This window comes from Oncorhynchus gorbuscha, linkage group LG21 (genome assembly GCF_021184085.1).
Source record: "Oncorhynchus gorbuscha isolate QuinsamMale2020 ecotype Even-year linkage group LG21, OgorEven_v1.0, whole genome shotgun sequence".
Taxonomy (NCBI): Eukaryota; Metazoa; Chordata; class Actinopteri; order Salmoniformes; family Salmonidae; genus Oncorhynchus; species Oncorhynchus gorbuscha.
The window spans coordinates 43143554-43163078 of NC_060193.1; the positions used below are offsets into that span (position 1 = coordinate 43143554).

Consider the following 19525-nt stretch of genomic DNA (forward strand, 5'->3'; position numbering starts at 1 on the left):
TCTCCAATCCAAAATTGAATCTGGATTCAGCTTCCTATTTCTGAACAAAGCCTCCTTCACTCATGCTGCCAAACATACCCTCGTAAAACTGACCATCCTACCGATCCTCGACTTTGGCGATGTAATTTACAAAATAGCCCCCAACACTCTACTCAGCAAACTGGAAGTAGTCTATCACAGTTCCATCCGTTTTATCACCAAAGCCCCATATACTACCCACCACTGCGACCTGTATGCTCTCGTTGGCTGGCCCTCACTACATATCCATCGCAAAACCCACTGGCTCAGGGTCATCTATACGTCTTTGCTATGAAAAGCCCCACCTTATCTCAGCTCACTGGTCACCATAGCAACACCCAACCATAGCACGCGCTCCAGCAGGTATATTGCACTGGTCATCCCCAAAGCCAACACTTTCTTTGGCTGCCTTTCCTTCCAGTTCTCTGCTGCCAATGACTGGAGCGAATTGCAAAAAATTCTGAAACTGGAGATATATATCTCCCTAAAACTTTAAGCATCAGCTGTCAAAGCAGCCTACCGATCACTGTACCTGTACATAGCCAATCTGTAAATAGCACACCCAACTACCTCATCCCCATTTTATTACTTACCCTCTTGCTCTTTTGCACAGAGTGGCACGGAGAGAGATGACTCAAGTAGCAAAGTAAACTATAAAAATGTACATTACACATGGCGTATCACATTTAACAAACCAAAACATTAAAATACCGGTATAGAAGGTCAAGTAAAAACCCAAACCAGTCCCTGCATAAATACCGGTATATCATAAAATATGGTGTACCGCCCAGCCCTAGCTAGAAGCCCAAGCAGCTGCTGAACTGTGACACGCGGATCAACCACTTCAGGGCAGGCTACAAGAAAGATCTGATAACCAAGAAAGAAGCCTTCCTCTTCCAGAGGTTAGTGCGGGGTAAAAAATCATGTCTGTGGGAATGAGTGTACTGTATGTTTGATCTTGGACCTTTGCAGTATTTTTCATATGTATAATAACAAAGTGTGATTCAGGTGAATGGTATTGCTTGCTGCAAGCTTTTCAAACATTTAAAATGATTTTCAATCTATGCAAATAAAGTGTGACTGCCAAGTCTAGCCTAGCAGCATACAGTAGGCCTAACAATCTCACATTAAAGGGATAGTGCAATATTTTGTCAATCAAGCCCTTTTTTCTACTTACCCAGAGTCAAATGAACCCATGGACACCGCAACACATGATACGTATTACATATGACATGTATGTCTCACAAATGCAATATCGATTCAATATAACCTTATTTACAGCTTTAATCTTTATATGTGTGCACTGCTTTGCCTATTCATGTTCACTTTCTCTTTAATCAATAAATAAGTCATTCATTTATAAAGCTAGAACTTGTAATTTCATTGTGAGCCGTTATTCCCCAATTTCAGCGTTAATCTAATGTCAGTAAGTTGATTTTTTGTGCGTTTCTTTCGATTCGACTTTAAGCCAACATGACTTAGAACCAGTTGTGAATATTTTGTTAATTGTGGACAACCCTGCGAAAGAGAGACGAACTACAGACAAGTTATAACAGTTATTCCTTCTGTTCCTAGACACTGACAATACATATACCCACATATAGTAAAAACCTTTCAGTATAGAACACTGTGTGCTATGAACATGATCACAACATCAATTTGCTTTGAAAAAAACAATGTTCAATAAGGACGCTTTTACACTTCCTGTTAAGGGGTGAGACAGCATATCCACAGAGCAAGGGGAATGATGATGCAGGGTCATAGGTCGTGTTGTGTCGCTTCAATGCTATCGGGCCTGCTTGAACACTAGAGGGTATTTTCTTTTCTCTCAGTTATATTGTCTACGGTATGTTTATAATCGTAGCAAAATTGAAAGAATAGGGCAATATATGGAAAATAATACAGTACAAATGAAAGCACTTTATTTCTCCCCCCAAAAATCACCTTGTGCTGTAATAGTTTCAATATTCCACATAGGGGCAGGCTGTACCTTACAGTAAGTAACCTTTCCGTCTGCATGGTCTGTGCCACTGACTTATGGTGCATTCGGGAAAGTTTTCAGGCCCCTTGGCTTTTTCCACATTTTGTTACGTTACAGCCTTACTCTAAAATGAATGAAATCAAATCAATTCCTCATCAATACCCCATAATGACAAAGCAAAAACAGATTTTTAGACATTTTTGCACATATATTACAAATAAAAACAGAAATACCTTATTTACATAAGTATTCAGACCTTTTGCTATGAAACTTGAAATTGAGCTCAGATGCATCCTGTTTCCATGTATCATCCTTGAGATGTTTCTACAACTTGATTGGAGACCATCTGTGGTTCACCTGCTTGGCCTGAATGCCAAGCGTCATGTCTGGAGGAAACCTGGCACCATCCCTACGGTGAAGCATGGTGTTGTCAGCATCCTATTGTGGGGATGTTTTTCAGCAGCAGGGACTGGGAACCTGGTCAAGATCGAGGGAAAGATGAACAGAGCAAAGTACAGAGAGATCCTTGATGAAAACCTACTCCAGAGCACTCAAGACCTCAGACTAGGGTGAAGGTTCACCTTCCAACAGGATAACGACCCTAAGCACACAGTCAAGACAACACAGGAGTGGCTTCTGGACTTAAACCTGATCAAACATCTCTGGAGAGACCTGAAAATAGCTGCGCAGTGATGCTCCCCATCCAACCTAACAGAGCTTGAGAAGATCTGCAGAGAAGAATGGGAGAAACTCCCCAAATACAAGTGTGCCAAACTCGAAGCTGTAATCGCTGCCTAAGTTTACTCAACAAAGTACTGAGTAAAGGGTCTGAATACTTATGTAAATGTGATATTTCAGTTTTTGCTTTATCGTTATGGGGTATTGTGTGTAGATTGATGAGGCGGGGGAAAAAAACAATTGAATCAATTTTAGAATAAGGCTGCAATGTAACAAAATGCATAAAAAAGTGAAGGGGTCTGAATACTTCCCGAATGCACCGTATATAGGTCGGCAATCAAAGAGATTCTAGCGTGCAGTTTTTAGTCTTGATCTTTGAGCAAAACGACATAACATTCCAGCATTCAAGCCATAGCATTACAGTCTATTATAGTGGGGAAAGTAGATAGCTAGATATAGGCCAATAGTTTAAGGACAGTGGTCTGAGCTATTCTACGGGCTATTCATCCATTGCCACTTTAGTGCACTATTATTGAATGGCATTCCTCTAGTCACTTGGAATGTGAAAAATCACTTTACAAATAAGACATTTATGTTAGCAAGAAGCTGTTTACCTGAGAATGCCCCATACTGTCCAGGCATAATAATAATATATATACTATGTTTGTCTACATCTACATTAGTTCATGTGCAGGAACACTCGATAGAGTGATGTAGGCCACTAAATCAATATTTAGAAATAGAAAAATGTGTTTGTCCATGGCATTGATAAAATAGTTACAAGCCACAAAGCACATATATTTCTCATTGAATGTGTTTGTTTTCCTTTAATATTCTTCTGAGACTATTTGGAATCGCCTACTGTTCGCCAGTGAAATTCGATGCTGTCTCGAGAACCACCGGGGACAGATGTTGTTCATTACGCGCAGCGGAGTCGAACTGGGAACTGCTGTAGCGTGGCAAACATGTCTACAGTCTCCAGTGTTCACTGATAAGCAGACTTGACATGGACATGGGTACGGATTCCACACAACCCAGAGGCCTCGTTAAATAAACTAGATTCGTAATTAGAGTCCTCTTGCTGCTGTCTTCGCACTCGACTTCGAATTCATGACTGGCATGGGGGCACGGTATTGATGCGCTCGATATTGCGCTCAGATCTACAGAAGCCCACTCCGCCGGCCGCAACTCAACGCTTGAGGACGGAACTTCGCGCGTTGGTGTGAGACTTTTGGAGTTGCCTAATTGGAACCGCAATTTAGAGCAATGACGGACTCTACAGCCTCAGACCCGGTGAGCACCATCCCGGATCCAACTATTGTTGATCCGTCGACTGTGAACGGCCAGTGCGACCCGACAGATCAACAGCCACCCAAAAGAGCAAGTCAGGGGGAACCTAAATTCAAGATGGACCAGGAGATGAAGATTAGCGATAGCGTGGAGGGGCAAGGTAGGCCGATAACTATGAGAAATCAAACAAAAATAGAATACGCCTGCTATTTAAACGTAGAATAGGCTACTTTAGCCTCGAGTGCGTCTGTATTGTGACATATGTGCGCCTTCATTGGATAATATTGCAATATTATTAATAATTGTCAAGGAAGTTTTTTTAAATAAATGCTTTGTGCAACTAGAAATTATTGCAGTCCAGAATATAATAGTCTGTCGATAGTACAAAGTAAGCCAACATTTTATGTACGTTTCGTATTTTTTCTTTTAGCAGAAATATCTCAACAAACTAAACTGTCAGTTACTCTGAACGTACCTCTGAACGCTTATGGGTTACTCCCAGCACGTTTCCAGAATTTTGATTGTACGTTATAAGTAGTCTCTTTAAGCAGACTGGAGACTTGGAATATGTATGGTTTAGACGTCACTTGAAGGGGGTATAGTAAGGCAGCCATAACACATTTGTTAAGTTTGTTAACCGCTTGATAATATCAGGGCACTATCTCCATCACCGATCCTACACATCTAAGGAATACAATTATCTCAGAGATGTATCAATGACCATTATAGTTTAACCTACATGCTGGTACTCTGCTCAGCCGACTCTAAAATAAAAAGAATGTCCACGCCCTCTAGCTCTTATATGCAATTCACCTTATTCAAAACACATTTTAGAGGACTATGTATGTATTTATTATGCTGATTCTGTTGCAAAATGTTTAGTCTGTTTCAAAACATTTCGCAACAGAAACCGTTTACTCCAAACTGAAAAAGTTTTGTAACGAAAAAGAGGGTTTCCATTGGACAAATTCAGGTAGGTCCCTCCCCGTGTATGCCGTCTTTTTCTGTTTGCTTTCAATTGGTTCTTAAACTGTAAAATGGTTTCTTGTTGCTAGATGTAGTGAATAAATCCCAGGCTCTTGAGGTTGCAGTCGGTAGGACTCAGCTCGTGACCAACTTGATTTCATGTCTGGAAGATTCAATTTCTTGATGGCCCACAGTGCCTCATCATTATCACTATTGTGAGACAGTAGTTTACTGTGTAACCCTACACTATTATCACACCTGTGCCAGTCCTCACACCTCTGGGTTTTCAGTAGTCTACAATACAAGGATCCTTCAAATTTGTGTATTGCTTCATTTTTCTTTGTTACAGAAACCAGGAAGCTTCATAGCATGTAGATCATCTTAAATCTATTGTAGGCAATGGACAAACGATTATGATGTGATTGATAAAAGCATCAAGAATCTCACCCTTGCTTAATACCGTGTTGCTTTTGACAGGCTTACTGGAGAGCAGCATGAGGCTGAAGCCCCACGAAGCTCAAAGCTACCGCAAGAAAGCATTGTGGGTCTCCTGGGTTTCCATCTTTGTGACGCTGATCCTGGCAGTAGCAGCTTTTAGTGAGTATACATTTCTTCGTTCTCTTGTTCTCTCTGAGGGATGAGGGAATATGCCTGGTCCCAGATCTGTTTCTGCTGCCTTGCCAACCCTGGTGAGTTGATAAGACAGCACAAACAGATCTGTGACCAGGCTTTGAGGAAATGTCTTCCTGGTGATGATTTTTTAAATGTGACAGTTCCCAATAGACTCTGATGAACTTGTCAATTTTGCAAGTGACTATAGATAGCACGCCACATGGGTGCATCTACTATAACACATAACATACAGTACACATACCATACTGCACAGGTTTACTAAACATACACTACCTGGCCAAAAGTATGTGGGCACCCCTTCAAATTAGTGTATTTGACTATTTCAGCCACACTAGTTGCTGACAGGTGTATAATATAATAATAATAATATAATAATAATAATATTATGTATAAAATCGAGCACACAGCCATTAAATCTCCAAAGACAAACTTTGGCAGTAGAATGGGGCTTATGAAGAGCTCAGTGACTTTCAACATGACACCGTCATAGGATGCCACCTTTCCAACAAGTCAGTTGGTCAAATTTGTGCCCTGCTCGATCTGCCCCGGTCAACTGTAAGTGTTGTTATTGTGAAGTGGAAGTCTGGTTCATCCTTTGGAGCAATTTGCAAACGTCTGAAGCTACCACGTTCATCTGTACAAACAAAAGTACGCAAGTATAAACACCATGGGCCCACGCTCGGGAAGGAGATACGTTCTGTCTCCTAGAGCTGAACGTACTTAGTCCGAAAAGTGCTAATCAATCCCAGAACAACAGCAAAGAACCTTGTGAAGATGCTGGATTAAACAGGTACAAAAATATTTATATCCACAGTAAAACAAGTCCTATATCAAAATAACCTGAAAGGCCGCTCAGCAAGGAAGAAGCCACTGCTCCAAAACTGCCATAAAAAAGCCAGACTACGGTTTGCAACTGCACATTGGGACAAAGATCGTAGTTTTTGAAGAAATATCCTCTGGTCTGATGAAACAAAAATAGAACTGTTTGGCCATAATGACCATCGTTATGTTTGGAGGAAAAAGGGGGAGGCTTGCAAGCCGAAGAACACCATCCCAACCGTGAAGCACGGGGTAGCAGCATCATGTTGTAGGGGTGCTTTTCTGCAGGAGGGACTGGTGCACTTCACAAAAAAGATGTCATCATGAGGAGGAAATTATGCGGATATATTGAAGGAACATCTCAAGACATCAGCTTGGTTGCAAATAGTTATTCCAAATGTACAATGACCCCAAGCATACTTCCAAAGTTGTGGCAAAAATGCTTAAGGACAACAAAGTCAAGGTATTGGAGTGACCATCACAAAGCCCTGACCTCAATCCCATAGGAAATCTGTGGGCAGAACTGAAAAAGCATGTGCGAGCAAGGAGACCTACAAAACCTGACTCAGTTACACCAGCTCTGTCAGGAGGAATGGGCCAAAATTCACCCAACGTATTGTGGGAAGCTTGTGGAAGGCTACCTGAAATGTTTGACCCAAGTGAAACAATTTAAAGGAAAAACTACCAAATACTATTTGAGTGTATGCAAAATTCTGACCCACTGGGAATGTGATGAAATAAATAGAAGCTGAAATAAATCACTCTCTACTATTATTCTGACATTTCATATTCTTAAACTAAAGTGTGATCCTAACTGACCTAAGACAGGGTTAAATGTCAGGAATTGTGAAAAACTGAGTTTAAATGTATTTGGCTAAGGTGTATGTAAACCTCCGACTTCAACTGCACATCATCTGTGAGGTGGACATATTGACAATAAAGCAAACAAGCAAAGCATGTTGGAATAGTTATTGAAAAGCTCCGATTTCTCTGTATTGTATTAGAATACAGTAACTTCTATAGCTCTCACGAGCTCTTTTGTGTGTGATATTAGCTCCACAAGACTTCTTCAGGATGGGACCCATGTGGATAAGATGACTCATGTTTTGCTTTTGGGGTTGCAGGGTGGAATCAGTATGGAATTAGATTTCATTTCGGCCAGTGTATGAACCTCAACCCCTCTTATAAGTCGGTCAAGTCATGACTTTTAAAATTTGACTTGAGTTTTTTTCGTCATTTGCACTTGTTTGGGGGTCGACAATCCGCCATGGCTGATTTTAGAGTCATGCTATATTGTCACCCTAGGTTTTAGTTGCAGTTGGATTTCCCAGATGCAGTAGGTACTAGGTACTAGGTTCACTGTAGGTGTTCAGGTTTACCGCATAAGGTTGGTAACAGGATTTGACCTTATTCCATGTCTTTAAATGATTTTGTCTTTTCATTTGTGATATATTCAACTAATACAAATGGTTTCAGTGATACGTGAAAACTCAGCAGTGAATTGTGAATAGTCAACAGTGAAAAGTGAATACAAAACACTAACTTTCTATTGGCCAAGCGGCTCCATTCATCTCTGTATGAGTAAAGTGAAGATTCAGCAGCCGAGAAGAAGTTGCTGCTTTTCTGCTGACTGGAAACAGATCTGGGAACAGATCAAAGTGGAGCCATATTCAGCAGCAATATTCAGGGGAGTTTCAAACTCAAGGTTGCAAGGGCCATGTCCCAAATGCCCCCTCTTCCCTATATAGTACACTACTTTTGACCAGGGCCCATATAGGGCTCTGGTCAAAGATAGTGCACTATATAGGGAAGAGGGAATAAGGTGCTATTCAGGACACAGATAAGGCTTGATACTTAGCCAAGGCTGTGAAGAATATAAATAGCGAAGACTGAAACCTTGATCAAAGGATGTGTGCTTGTCTTGCCTAGAGCGATGCTTGTTATCTACAGCTAACAGTACATTATAATACTGACATATTTGTGCCAAGCAGAGTCATCAAGTCCCATTTTTAGTCTTTGGAATGGCTCGTCCGGGTATCAATCCTCCAATCTCAGGTGGATCATCTAACCACAAGTCCACTGAGTTGGAGAAAGATACAGCCATTGTAAAAAGTGATCTGCTTGCACACTGATATCTCATTACCCTGAAATCATCCTGCCCCTCAAGAGAGAAACAGAGAAGGCAACAAGCCAATGTTCAATCACCTCCTCCATGCAGTGTCAGTGTGGAATGAGAAATAGGAATTCAATTTATAATAGTTCTACAAGCTCTTGGTTTAGCCACAGCGGTATGGGATTATGGGGACACACAACTGTTGTTGTAGTATTGGATTAATCTGGTCTGTAATTGTGTTTTCCACTGCAGAGTTTCCTGTTTCTAAATGAGCAGCACATTTCCTGTTCTGATGAGGGCAGCAGTCCTTCCTCCTTTTTCTCTGCCAGTGTGTGTGTGTGGTGGAAGTTACTTTACTTCTCTCTCTGTCTCTCTGTCTCTCTGTCTCTCTGTCTCTCTGTCTCTCTCTCTCTCTCTCTCTCTCTCTCTCTCTCTCTCTCTCTCTCTCTCTCTCTCTCTCTCTCTCTCTCTCTCTCCTCTGTCTCTCGGCAGGTTAAAAAACCCTCTCGCTCTTTTTCTCTCCCTCTCTGTCTCTCGGCAGGTTAAAAAACCCTCTCGCTCTTTTTCTCTCTCTCTCTGTCTCTCGGCAAGTTAAAAAACCCTCTCTCTCCCTCTTTCTCTCTCTCACTCTTTCTCCCTGCTTAATAAACAATGCTTATTAGTACATGATGTTCAGTTCATAGCATGAACCAAGAACCTGCAATAAATGACTTCAATACATTTAGGGGCTTTACAATCCAGCATTGTAAATATACTGTACATAGGGTGAATCCCAAATGGCACCCTATTCCCTATGTAGTGCACTACCTTTGACCAGAGCCCATATACAGAACAGGGTGACATTTGGGATGCAGACTTACAGTATTTGTCAAACATTTGAACACACCTACTCAATCAAGGGTTGTCACGCGGGACTGGGTGTGTGAGGTAAGAATCAGGCGCAGAGGGCAGAGAGTTCCAAAGGGAAAAGTGCACTTTAATATGGCACCAAAATACAATGCCCAAAACACAGGGCGCGAGAAATACTGACCAACCCAAAACACAGGGTAGATGGTCCGGAGCACTAACACACCCAACGACAACAACACGTAACACAAAATCAATCCCGCACAAAACAAGGGCGGGTTTACTAGCCTTAAATGAGGAGGCACATCAGGAAAACACAATTAGTCACAGGTGCAACTAATAAGACAAAACAAACAGAAAAAGGAAAAGGGATTGGTGGCGGCTAGTAGGCCGGTGACGACAACCGCCGAGTACTGCCCGAACAGGCAGGGGAGCCAATTTCGGCGGAAGTCGTGACAGAACCCCCTCCTGACGCGCGGCTCCCGCAGCGCGCCGCCACCGGCCTCGAGGGCAACTCGGAGGGCGAGGCGCCGGGCGATTCAGGTTGAGGCGGTGGAAGTCTCTCAGGAGTGAAGGGTCCAAAATGTCCCCCACCGGTACCCAGCACCTCTCCTCCGGACCGTACCCCTCCCAGTCCACGAGGTACTGTAGGCCCCCCACCCGGCTTCTCGAGTCCAGAATGCCATGTACTGTGTACGCCGGGGACCCCTCAATGTCCAGAGGGGGCGGAGGGACCTCAGGCACCTCACCTTCTTGAAGGGGACCAGCCACCACCAGCCTGAGGATAGACACATGAAACGAGGGGTTAATACGATAATAAGTAGGAAGTTGAAGTTGGGGCCTCACTGCGGTGCTGGTCAGCACTCTTCTTCTGCAGTTCCCCCGCCAGTCTCAGCGATTCCTGGATGGCTTTCCAAGTGTCCTTTGAGAGCTGTACCCATTCCTCTACCGCAGAAGCCTCGGTCTGGCTCTGATGCCTTGGGGCCAGGACCGGCTGGTAGCCCAACACACACTGAAAGGGAGACATGTTCGTTGAGGTGTGGCAGAGGGAGTTCTGAGTGAGCTCAGCCCAAGGAACATACCTCGCCCACTCACCTGGCCGGTCCCGGCAATATGACCTCAGAAATCTGCCCACATCCTGGTTTACTCGCTCCACCTGCCCATTACTCTCGGGGTGGAGACACAAGGTCAAGCTGACCGAGACCCCCAGTCTCTCCATAAACGCCCTCCAAACTCTGGGACGGGGGAAGGTACCGACAAGTGTTACCACGGCCGTTGTGGAACGGGGAGGGGCTGTAACTTCCCTCGAGGCAAGTCTCGAGGAGCCTTGCTCTGAGCGCACACCGAGCAGGAGGAGACATAAAATCTCACGTCCTTAGCCAACGTGGGCCACCAGTATCTCCCACTAAGACTCCGCACTGTCCTCTCGATGCCAGGATGACCCGAGGAGGGTAGAGTAATAGCCCAACGTAATAATTTATCACGGGCCGGCTCTAACCATGATGCAATCTCTATCTCCGCGTCCACCTCCCATACTACCGGTGCCACGAGACATGAAGGTGGAAAGATGGGAGTCGGCTCGCTCCTCGGTATCATAGAGGCGGGACAGCGTGTCAGCTTTAGTGTTTTGGGAGCCTGGCCGGTACGAGATGGTGAAGCGAAACCGGATAAAGAACATGGCCAATCCAGCCTGACGCGGATTCAGTCTCCTCACTGCCCGGATGTACTCGAGATTATGATGGTCAGTCCAGATGAGAAAAGGGTGCTTAGACCCCTCAAGCCAATGTCTCCACACCTGCAGAGCCTTGACTACAGCTAATAACTCCCGGTCCCCTATGTCATAGTTTCGCTCCGCGGGACCGAACTTCCTCTAAAAAAAGCACAAGGGCGGAGCTTTGGTGGCGCGCCCCTGCGCTGGGACAGCACGGCCCCTACCCCAGCCTCAGACGCATCCACCTCCACAATGAACGCTAAAGAGGGGTCCGGATGCGCCAACACGGGCGCATTGGTGAACAGCTCCTTCAGACGACTGAAAGCTCTGCCCGGCTCTGCTGACCAGCGCAAGCGCACCGGTCCTCCCTTCAGCAGTGAGGTAATGGGAGCAGCCACCTGACCAAACCCCTGGATAAACCTCCGGTAGTAATTGGCAAACCCTAAAAACCGCTACACCTCTTTCACCGTGGTCGGAGTCGGCCAATTATGCACGGCTGTAACGCGGTCACACTCCATCACCACCCCCGGAGGTGGAAATACGATAACCCAGGAAGGAAACGGCCTGTTTGAAGAACACACATTTCTCGGCCTTGACATACAGGTCATGCTCCAGCAGTGGCCCAAGTACCTTATGCACCAGAGATACGTGCGCCGCGCGCGTGGCAGAATAGATCAGGATGTCATCGATGTACACTACCACCCCCTGCCCGAGCAGGTCTCGGAGAATCTGGTCTACGAAGGATTGGAAGACGGCTGGATCATTGTTCAACCCATACGACGAGGTACTCATAATGGCCAGATGTAGTACTAAATGCGTTTTTCCACTCATCTCCTCCCCGGATACGCACCAGATTATACGCACTCCTCAGGTCCAGTTTTGTGAAGAAGCGCGCCCCGTGAAATAATTCCACCGCTGTAGCGATGAGAGGTAGTGGATAACTAAACCCCACTGTGATAGAATTTAGACCTCGATAATTAATGCACGGACGCAGACCTCCCTCCTTCTTCTTCACAAAAAAATAAGCTTGAGGAGACGGGTGATGTGGAGGGCCAAATGTACCCCTGTCCCAGCGATTCAGCGACATATGTCTCCATAGCCACTGTCTCCTCCTGGGACAATGGGTACACGTGACTCCTAGGAAGTGCAGCGTTCTCCAGGAGGTCTATCGCGCAGTCCCCTCGACGATGGGGTGGTAATTGGTCGCCTTCCTCTTACTGAAGGTCAAATCCGCATATTCAGAGGGTATGTGCACGGTGGAAACCTGGTCTGGACTCTCCACCGTAGTCGCACCAACGGAAACTCCTATACACCTGCCTGAACACTCCTCTGACCACTCTCTAAGAGCCCCCTGTCGCCAGGAAATGACCGGGTAACCAGGGAATTCCCAACACCACTGGAAACGCAGGTGAATCGATAAGGAATAGACTAATCCGCTCCTTATGACCCCCTGCGTTACCATGTAATATATAATATAATAATATAATAATAACCATGTAAAGTGGCACCGTGGCCTCCCTGACCACTCCTGACCCTAATGGTCGGCTATCTAAGGAGTGCACGGGGAAAGGTAGGTCTAACGACACCAGGGGAATCCCTAGCCTTAACGCGAGCCCACGATCCATGAAGTTCCCAGCTGCACCTGAATCAACTAGCACCTTATGCTGTAGAGAGGGAGAAAACCCAGGAAAAGAGGTTAACACAAACATATGACCGACAGGAAGCTCTGGGTGAGTCTGGTGCTGACTCACCTGGGGTGACAGAGTAGTGCTCCACCTGCCCTCCCGACTCCCAGATGAGCTCCACCAGCACCGGTCGGCCGTGTGTCCTCGCCGACCACAACTGGTGCAGGAGGAAACTCCTCCTCCGGTCCCCCTCGATGCAGCAACCCCTAATTCCATGGGGATGGGAGCAGGAGGGCCTGGGGGTTAAAACAACAGAGCTTGTTCTGGATGCCCGCGGGCAGCCAGCAGGTTGTCCAGACGAATGGACATGTCTATGAGTTCATCCAAGGTGAGGGTTGTGTCCCGACACGCTAGCTCCCTGCGGATGTCCTCCCTGAGGCTACATCGGTAGTGGTCGATCAAAGCCCTGTCTTTCCACTCCGCTCCTGCGGCCAAGGTCCGGAACTCCAGGGCAAGTCCTGCGCGCTCCTCGTCTCCTGTCGCAGGTGGAACAGCCGTTCACCCGCCGCCCGACCCTCTGGTGGGTGATCAAACACAGCTCAGAATCGGGCAGGTGAAATCGGGGTAGTGATCCCTCGCCGAGTCTGGGCCATTCCACACTGCGTTAGCCCACTCCAGGGCTCATCCCGTCAGACAGGAGACGAGGATATGGCACCAAAATACAATTCCCAAAACACAGGGTACACGGTCCGGAGCACGAACACACCCAACGACAACAACACGTAATACAAAATCAATCCCGCACAAAACAAGGGCGGGTTTACTAGGCTTAAATAAGGAAGCCCATCAGGAAAACACAATTAGAAATAGGTGCAACTAATAAGACAAAACAAACAGAAAAAGGAAAAGGGTCGGTGGCGGCTAGTAGGCCGGTGACGACGACCGCCGAGCACTGCCCGAACAGACAGAGGAGCCAACTTTGGCGGAAGTCGTGACAAGGGTTTTCATTATTTTAACTTGGTCCTTCTGTAGCTCAGTTGGTAGAGCATGGTGCTTGTAACGCCAGGGTAGTGGGTTCGATCCCCGGGACCACCCATACGTAGAATGTATGCACACATGACTGTAAGTCGCTTTGGATAAAAGCGTCTGCTAAATGGCATATATTATTATTATTATTATTATTATTATTATAACTTTTTTCTATATTGTAGAATAATAGTGAAGACTCCAAAACTATGAATTAACACATATTGTATAGAATCATGTATTAACCAAAAAAGTGTTCAACAAATCAAAATATATTTAATATTTGAGATTCTTCAAAGGAGCCACCCTTTGCCTTGATGAGAGCTTTGCACATTCTTGGCATTCTCTCCAAACTTTTGACTGGTACTGTACATTAACCACATATACACAGTACACACCCCTTCGCAGTTCTGAATTCAATGAAAGCAAATATTGATTGACGATATTGCGTTATTGCACCAGTGGTGTAGGTTAAGCAATTAACGTTTTTTTGACATTGAGACTAAATGGGATTAAATGGCTCTGCTACCCTTTATGGAATGTTCGTTTTGGTGTGTACCATATCATCTTCTTCAGTGTGTATGTTCTGCGTAAGAAAAGTGACTGATTGGCTATTACGGGTATCTGGGACCTGGGGTCTTTCTCTATACGCTAGATGTCTACCAGAATGATGGCTACTGGGGTATGCAAACAGGAAAACATTAGCATTAGGGAAACTGTTGCAACCAGCTCTGGTTTTGGTGCGAATTCTTAATGATGCGTGCAGTTGCACAAGTACATTTGACTTGGGTTATATAGATTCCTTGCTGCCCAGATCAATAGGCCAATAGGCGTGTGCTTGTGTGTTTGTTGTACAAGGTGATCAACGTGGGAAGCATAGCTAGCTTACTTGTGTGTGTTATTTAATTGTCCCCTGCTTGCTGAGTCTTTATGTGATTTCAAAGATACTCGACCACAACTAAATCACACCACGGAAATTGCATTTTCTAAGCTGTTTGTCATCTCTGACAGGTTTTTAGGGGGAAAGGGGAAGGGAGGAAGACGTGCACCAGCCTGGCTGTGATGTAGGAACTAGGGACAAAAATGTCCCAGATACTTCACATCTTCCTCAGGATACAATTAACAAGCGCTCAGTGGCAGGTTGTCGGCTCTTAAATGGCAGATTCATTCACATCCATTTGAGGCCAGTCGATGCATGGAGGCCCTTTCACTCTCTCTCTCTCCCCCCTAATGTGTGTGTGTGTCAACTTTCTCAACTCTGACTGATGACTGTTGTTGACAAGGTGGATTTCTCCACTCCTGTTCCAGGTGAATCTGCTGTTTCTCTCTTCCATTCTTTGGATGTCATGGCATAATCAGGCTCCACAGTTGCCATGTTTGTGTGTGTGCACTTTTTGAAAATATGTTGCGCTTGTTGGATTTCACTAAATAATACCTTTCGAATTTCAATAGCTTTTCCTTGGTTTACTTCACAAATACCCCCCTTTGACTGCTTTTTTGGGTGACCTGAATGTCAATTTCACAACACACTTGACACATCACATTACCCAACACAGGGCTTAGTGAAATACCAGCCACATGTCACCATGGTGTCTGTTCGCTGTGTTTTGAGTGGGAGTGCCCTACCGGTCTAGGTGGTGGCTGAGCGATGGATGCCAGGGCACACAGCCCCGAGGCAGACCCTGAGTACAGATCACATCACTCTGTGCACCCTGGAGAGAGACAGAGAAAGCCACACACAGAGATATGCACAGACGCACGCTCATGCAGTTATGCATGCACGCACGCACACGCACGCACAAACACAACCACACACACACACACACACACACAGTTAAGATGCAATTGAGATGCTACATAAGAACTTCAAGGCCACATGCACGGAGAAAAACAAACCAAAAAGGAACAATCTAAACGAGAGAGGGGGAGAGAGGGAGAGATGCAACACATATTCATGCATTCAGAACTGTGCGTCTCTACAAGCGCAAGCCCCCAAAGAGTCTGCAGTCTAAAAATAAGAGCAGCAGGAGGTGCATGTGGAGAAACAGAGAGAGAGAGAGAGCGGGAGAGGGAGGGGTGCTCTCCCTTCTCTGTTCTCACATGAACAGCAGGAGCAGGCAGAGGGAGGAAGGGATGAAAGGAGATTGGGAGGGAGGCTCAGAGTAGCGGGTGTGGGGGCATGGAGTTGACTGAGTGATAATAATAATAATAATATATGCCATTTAGCAGACGCTTTTATCCAAAGCGACTTACAGTCATGTGTGCATACATTCTACGTATGGGTGGTCCCGGGGATCGAACCCACTACCCTGGCGTTACAAGCGCCATGCTCTACCAACTGAGCTACAGAAGGACCAGGCCATGTCCACTTCACCTGCCTGCCCTTGGATGGATAGGGGGGGCTGACTGGAGTACAAGATGGGTTGAGTTTTTACTTTTGGGAGGTGGAGGTTGTGTGGTTCATTGTGCTTTGTGTGACATAAAACACAGTATATCCTCATAACTGGGCAGGTTAGGGGTGTTGGAGGTGCAGACACTCCAGATTTGAAGCAAGGCTTTGAAAACATTGTTTTACACATCTCTGTGTAGGCTAGGTAAGGGCCTGTGGAATGTCTGCGCTTGTCCCAGCTATCTCTATGCACAGCACGCACACACACATGCACTCATTGTTAAATCACATATAATGTGCTGTATTTCTGTAAATCACAATACAATTTCACATAGTTCACCAGCACAATTTTAGAATCTTTTTTAATTTTTATTTTTACCTTTATTTTACTAGGCAAGTCAGTTAAGAACAAATTCTTATTTTCAATGACGGCCTAGGAACAGTGGGTTAACTGCCTGTTCAGGGGCAGAACAACAGATTTGTACCTTGTCAACTTGGGGATTTGAACTTGCAACCTTTCGGTTACTAGTCCAATGCTCTAACCACTAGGCTACCCTGCCACCCCATCTTGCTGACCAAGCAAGCATTAAACCACACCAGTAAACAAATATACAAATAAAATTGTAATATTATAGTACACTATGGAATATTACGGGAAAAACAGATTTTCGGTTATATTACCCTCTGATAGTAAAGAGTGTCGTAAACTGCATTTCAACTGATTAAACTGCTCTCAATTGCTCCACCACTGATAGAGATGCAGCTGGCACACTGACACTGCTGTACATAGGTTAAGCTTAATGCTATTGGGGTAAACGCAATGGCATTGGCCCCAACACAACAGTGGTGTGTATTCATTGATGGCAAGCGAAGCCAGGCTTCCCTCAAAAATGTACCAATTAAAAAAAAAACCATAAATAATTAATATTCCATCTCTGTTTTTCATAAATTTCCTTCAATTGAGAGGCTGAATGTATCTCACCGGAGAAAGCATCCAAGCGAGCAAAACAGCGCCCCTCTGTCTCTCTAATGTGTAGGCCATCTATCTGATGCTGTCTGGTTCAAACGAGTGTGACATTGTTGCCACCTGTAGCATTGAATGCAAGGAAAGCCAGCCACCATTTGGCCTCCCTTGATAATTTTTTCAATAAAATCATTGCCAGTCAGCGTTGAGCTAAAGTGAGTGAGCTCAACTGTGAATGTCCTCCTGGCGCAAACAAAAAATAAGTGTCAAGGGAAGCCAGTTTGGATTTGGCTTCACACCAATCACATAAAAATAAAACCAAACTTCATTGACAGGAAAACAAAAAAAAATGTTGCATCTTATTGTGTTGTTCTCCGGTGGCTAGCTAGCCAGCTAGCTAAAATTGTCCCTTTCCTAAATTAGCCATGGATGGAGATAGGGATTTGGACTTGTGGTTTACTTAATTCTCCATACTGGACAATGATTATAATGATGATTCTGATCCAACCATTAATTCATACATTGTGCCCCTGGCCTGAGAGGATGGAAGTTCAATCTGTAGCTAAATGTAGTAGGCTAATATTAGCTAGCTGGCTCATCGTTGCCCATGAAAGGAAAACTAAAAGTGTGTGTAGTATTTCGGCAACATGAAAAAGAGGAGGATGGCATTTTTTTTTCTCTACAAGTAGGGTGAGTCAACATGTTTATTCTACTTACACACACACACACACACACACACACACACACACACACACACACACACACACACACACACACACACACGCACACACGCACACGCGCACACGCGCGCACACACGCACGCACGCACACACACACACACACACACACACACACACACACACACACACACACACACACACACACACACACACACACACACACACACACACACACACACACACACAGTACCATGGACAGCCACATCATAGTTAGCTTACTTTGATTGGACAAATGGTTTTGGTACCTTTTAATTGTCACCGTATTAGACTAAGCATAGGTTATTTAAGGATGTTGATGTTGAAATGCTGCTGTAATAGTGGAGGCAGCCACTGTTTTCTTAGCGACTTGCGGCAACTCTCCGTGGTTCTAAATCAATAGTTGTTTAGTAGTCTGAAAATTCAGGAAACTAACTTGATTGACCATGCTGTAGGTCATGAAACTGTTTGTTACATGCAATATGCTTTGTGGACAGATGTTGCTCTCTGGTTTTGTGATGAAACCAAGTTGTGGTTGAATTTATTCTGCCAGTCTGTTTGCTTATTGTCTCTGCCTTAGGCCTACAGTATATATCACAGTGGCAAAGCATATGAACTAACAGGTTATAGAGCAAACAAGGCATTGATCAAAACACATAGGTTGTAATATTGCTTTCTTCATGCTTGGCTTCCCCAGTGATTTTACCCACGCACTGCTACTGCAACAACAGTCTGTATGGGTAGCTTCTCTGTTCAGCGTATCTTCTGACACTGTCCACTGTCCCATATAGGATCTTTGAACATCACCGGTTCCTTTCTATACCTAGGCAGAGCTGTTTTTAAAACTCTCCACTCTGGACATATTTCCTGTGTCTGTGAGATGGCGTTCTCTTGGACATTTTATTATTTGACATAATAAACCCATGTCACATGGGTATATCATAACACTTGCATATCATATTTTTGTCAGATCTGTGATCCCGAATATGCTACAAAGGATTTGTTCATTGTAATTGTCAGTGCAGACAGAGGATCTGACTGTTAGAATTGACACAGAAATGAAGTCATCTGGAGTGGCTGTGAGGAACCAATGACATCTGTCGTCTATGTTGTGGAAAGGGACTGACTTAGATCTCCGGAGAGACAGAGAGAGTGACACATCTCCCATCTGCCCTGCTGTCTCTGTCACTCTGGGTGAACGGAGTAGATAGAGGCAGAGAGAGATTGAGGAAGAGAGTCAGACAGAGAGAGATTAGTGTTGATGTCACAAGTTGTGTGCTATAGCTTGGAAAGTAAACAAATGTGATATTATAAGGCTGTTTGTTTCCAACAATAGGACTGTTTTCCTCAATAATGAATGAATTAATTAATGTAACCTTTATTTAACCAGGTAGGCTAGTTGAGAACAAGTTCTAATTTACAAGTGCGACCTGGCCAAGATAAAGCAAAGCAGTTTGACACATACAACAACACAGAGTTACACATGGAATAAACAAACACAGTCAATAATACAGTAGAAAAAGTCTATATACAGTGTGTGCAAATGAGGTAGGTAAGGCAATAAATAGGCCATGGTGGCGAAGTAATTACAATATAGCAATTAAACACTGGAATGATAGATGTGCAGAAGATGAATGTGCAGTAGAGATACTGGGGTGCAAAGGAGCAAGATAAATAAATACAGTATGGGGATGAGGTAGTTGGATGGGTTATTTACAGATGGGCTATGTATAGGTGATGAGGGAGATAT

General features: G+C 44.7%; 1 protein-coding gene across 1 annotated transcript in view; it reads left to right on the top strand.

Moving 5' to 3' along the window:
- Positions 1-3583: 3583 nt before the first annotated feature.
- The window catches only part of LOC124008396 (transmembrane protein 163-like), a 58795-nt gene continuing 42853 nt past the window's right edge, over positions 3584-19525 (top strand). Inside the window, exons 1-2 of the mRNA XM_046319655.1 lie at positions 3584-4127; positions 5411-5530. Coding sequence (XP_046175611.1) covers positions 3944-4127; positions 5411-5530 — 304 coding nt within the window. The 5' untranslated portion in view covers positions 3584-3943. The remainder of the gene's footprint in view (positions 4128-5410; positions 5531-19525) is intronic.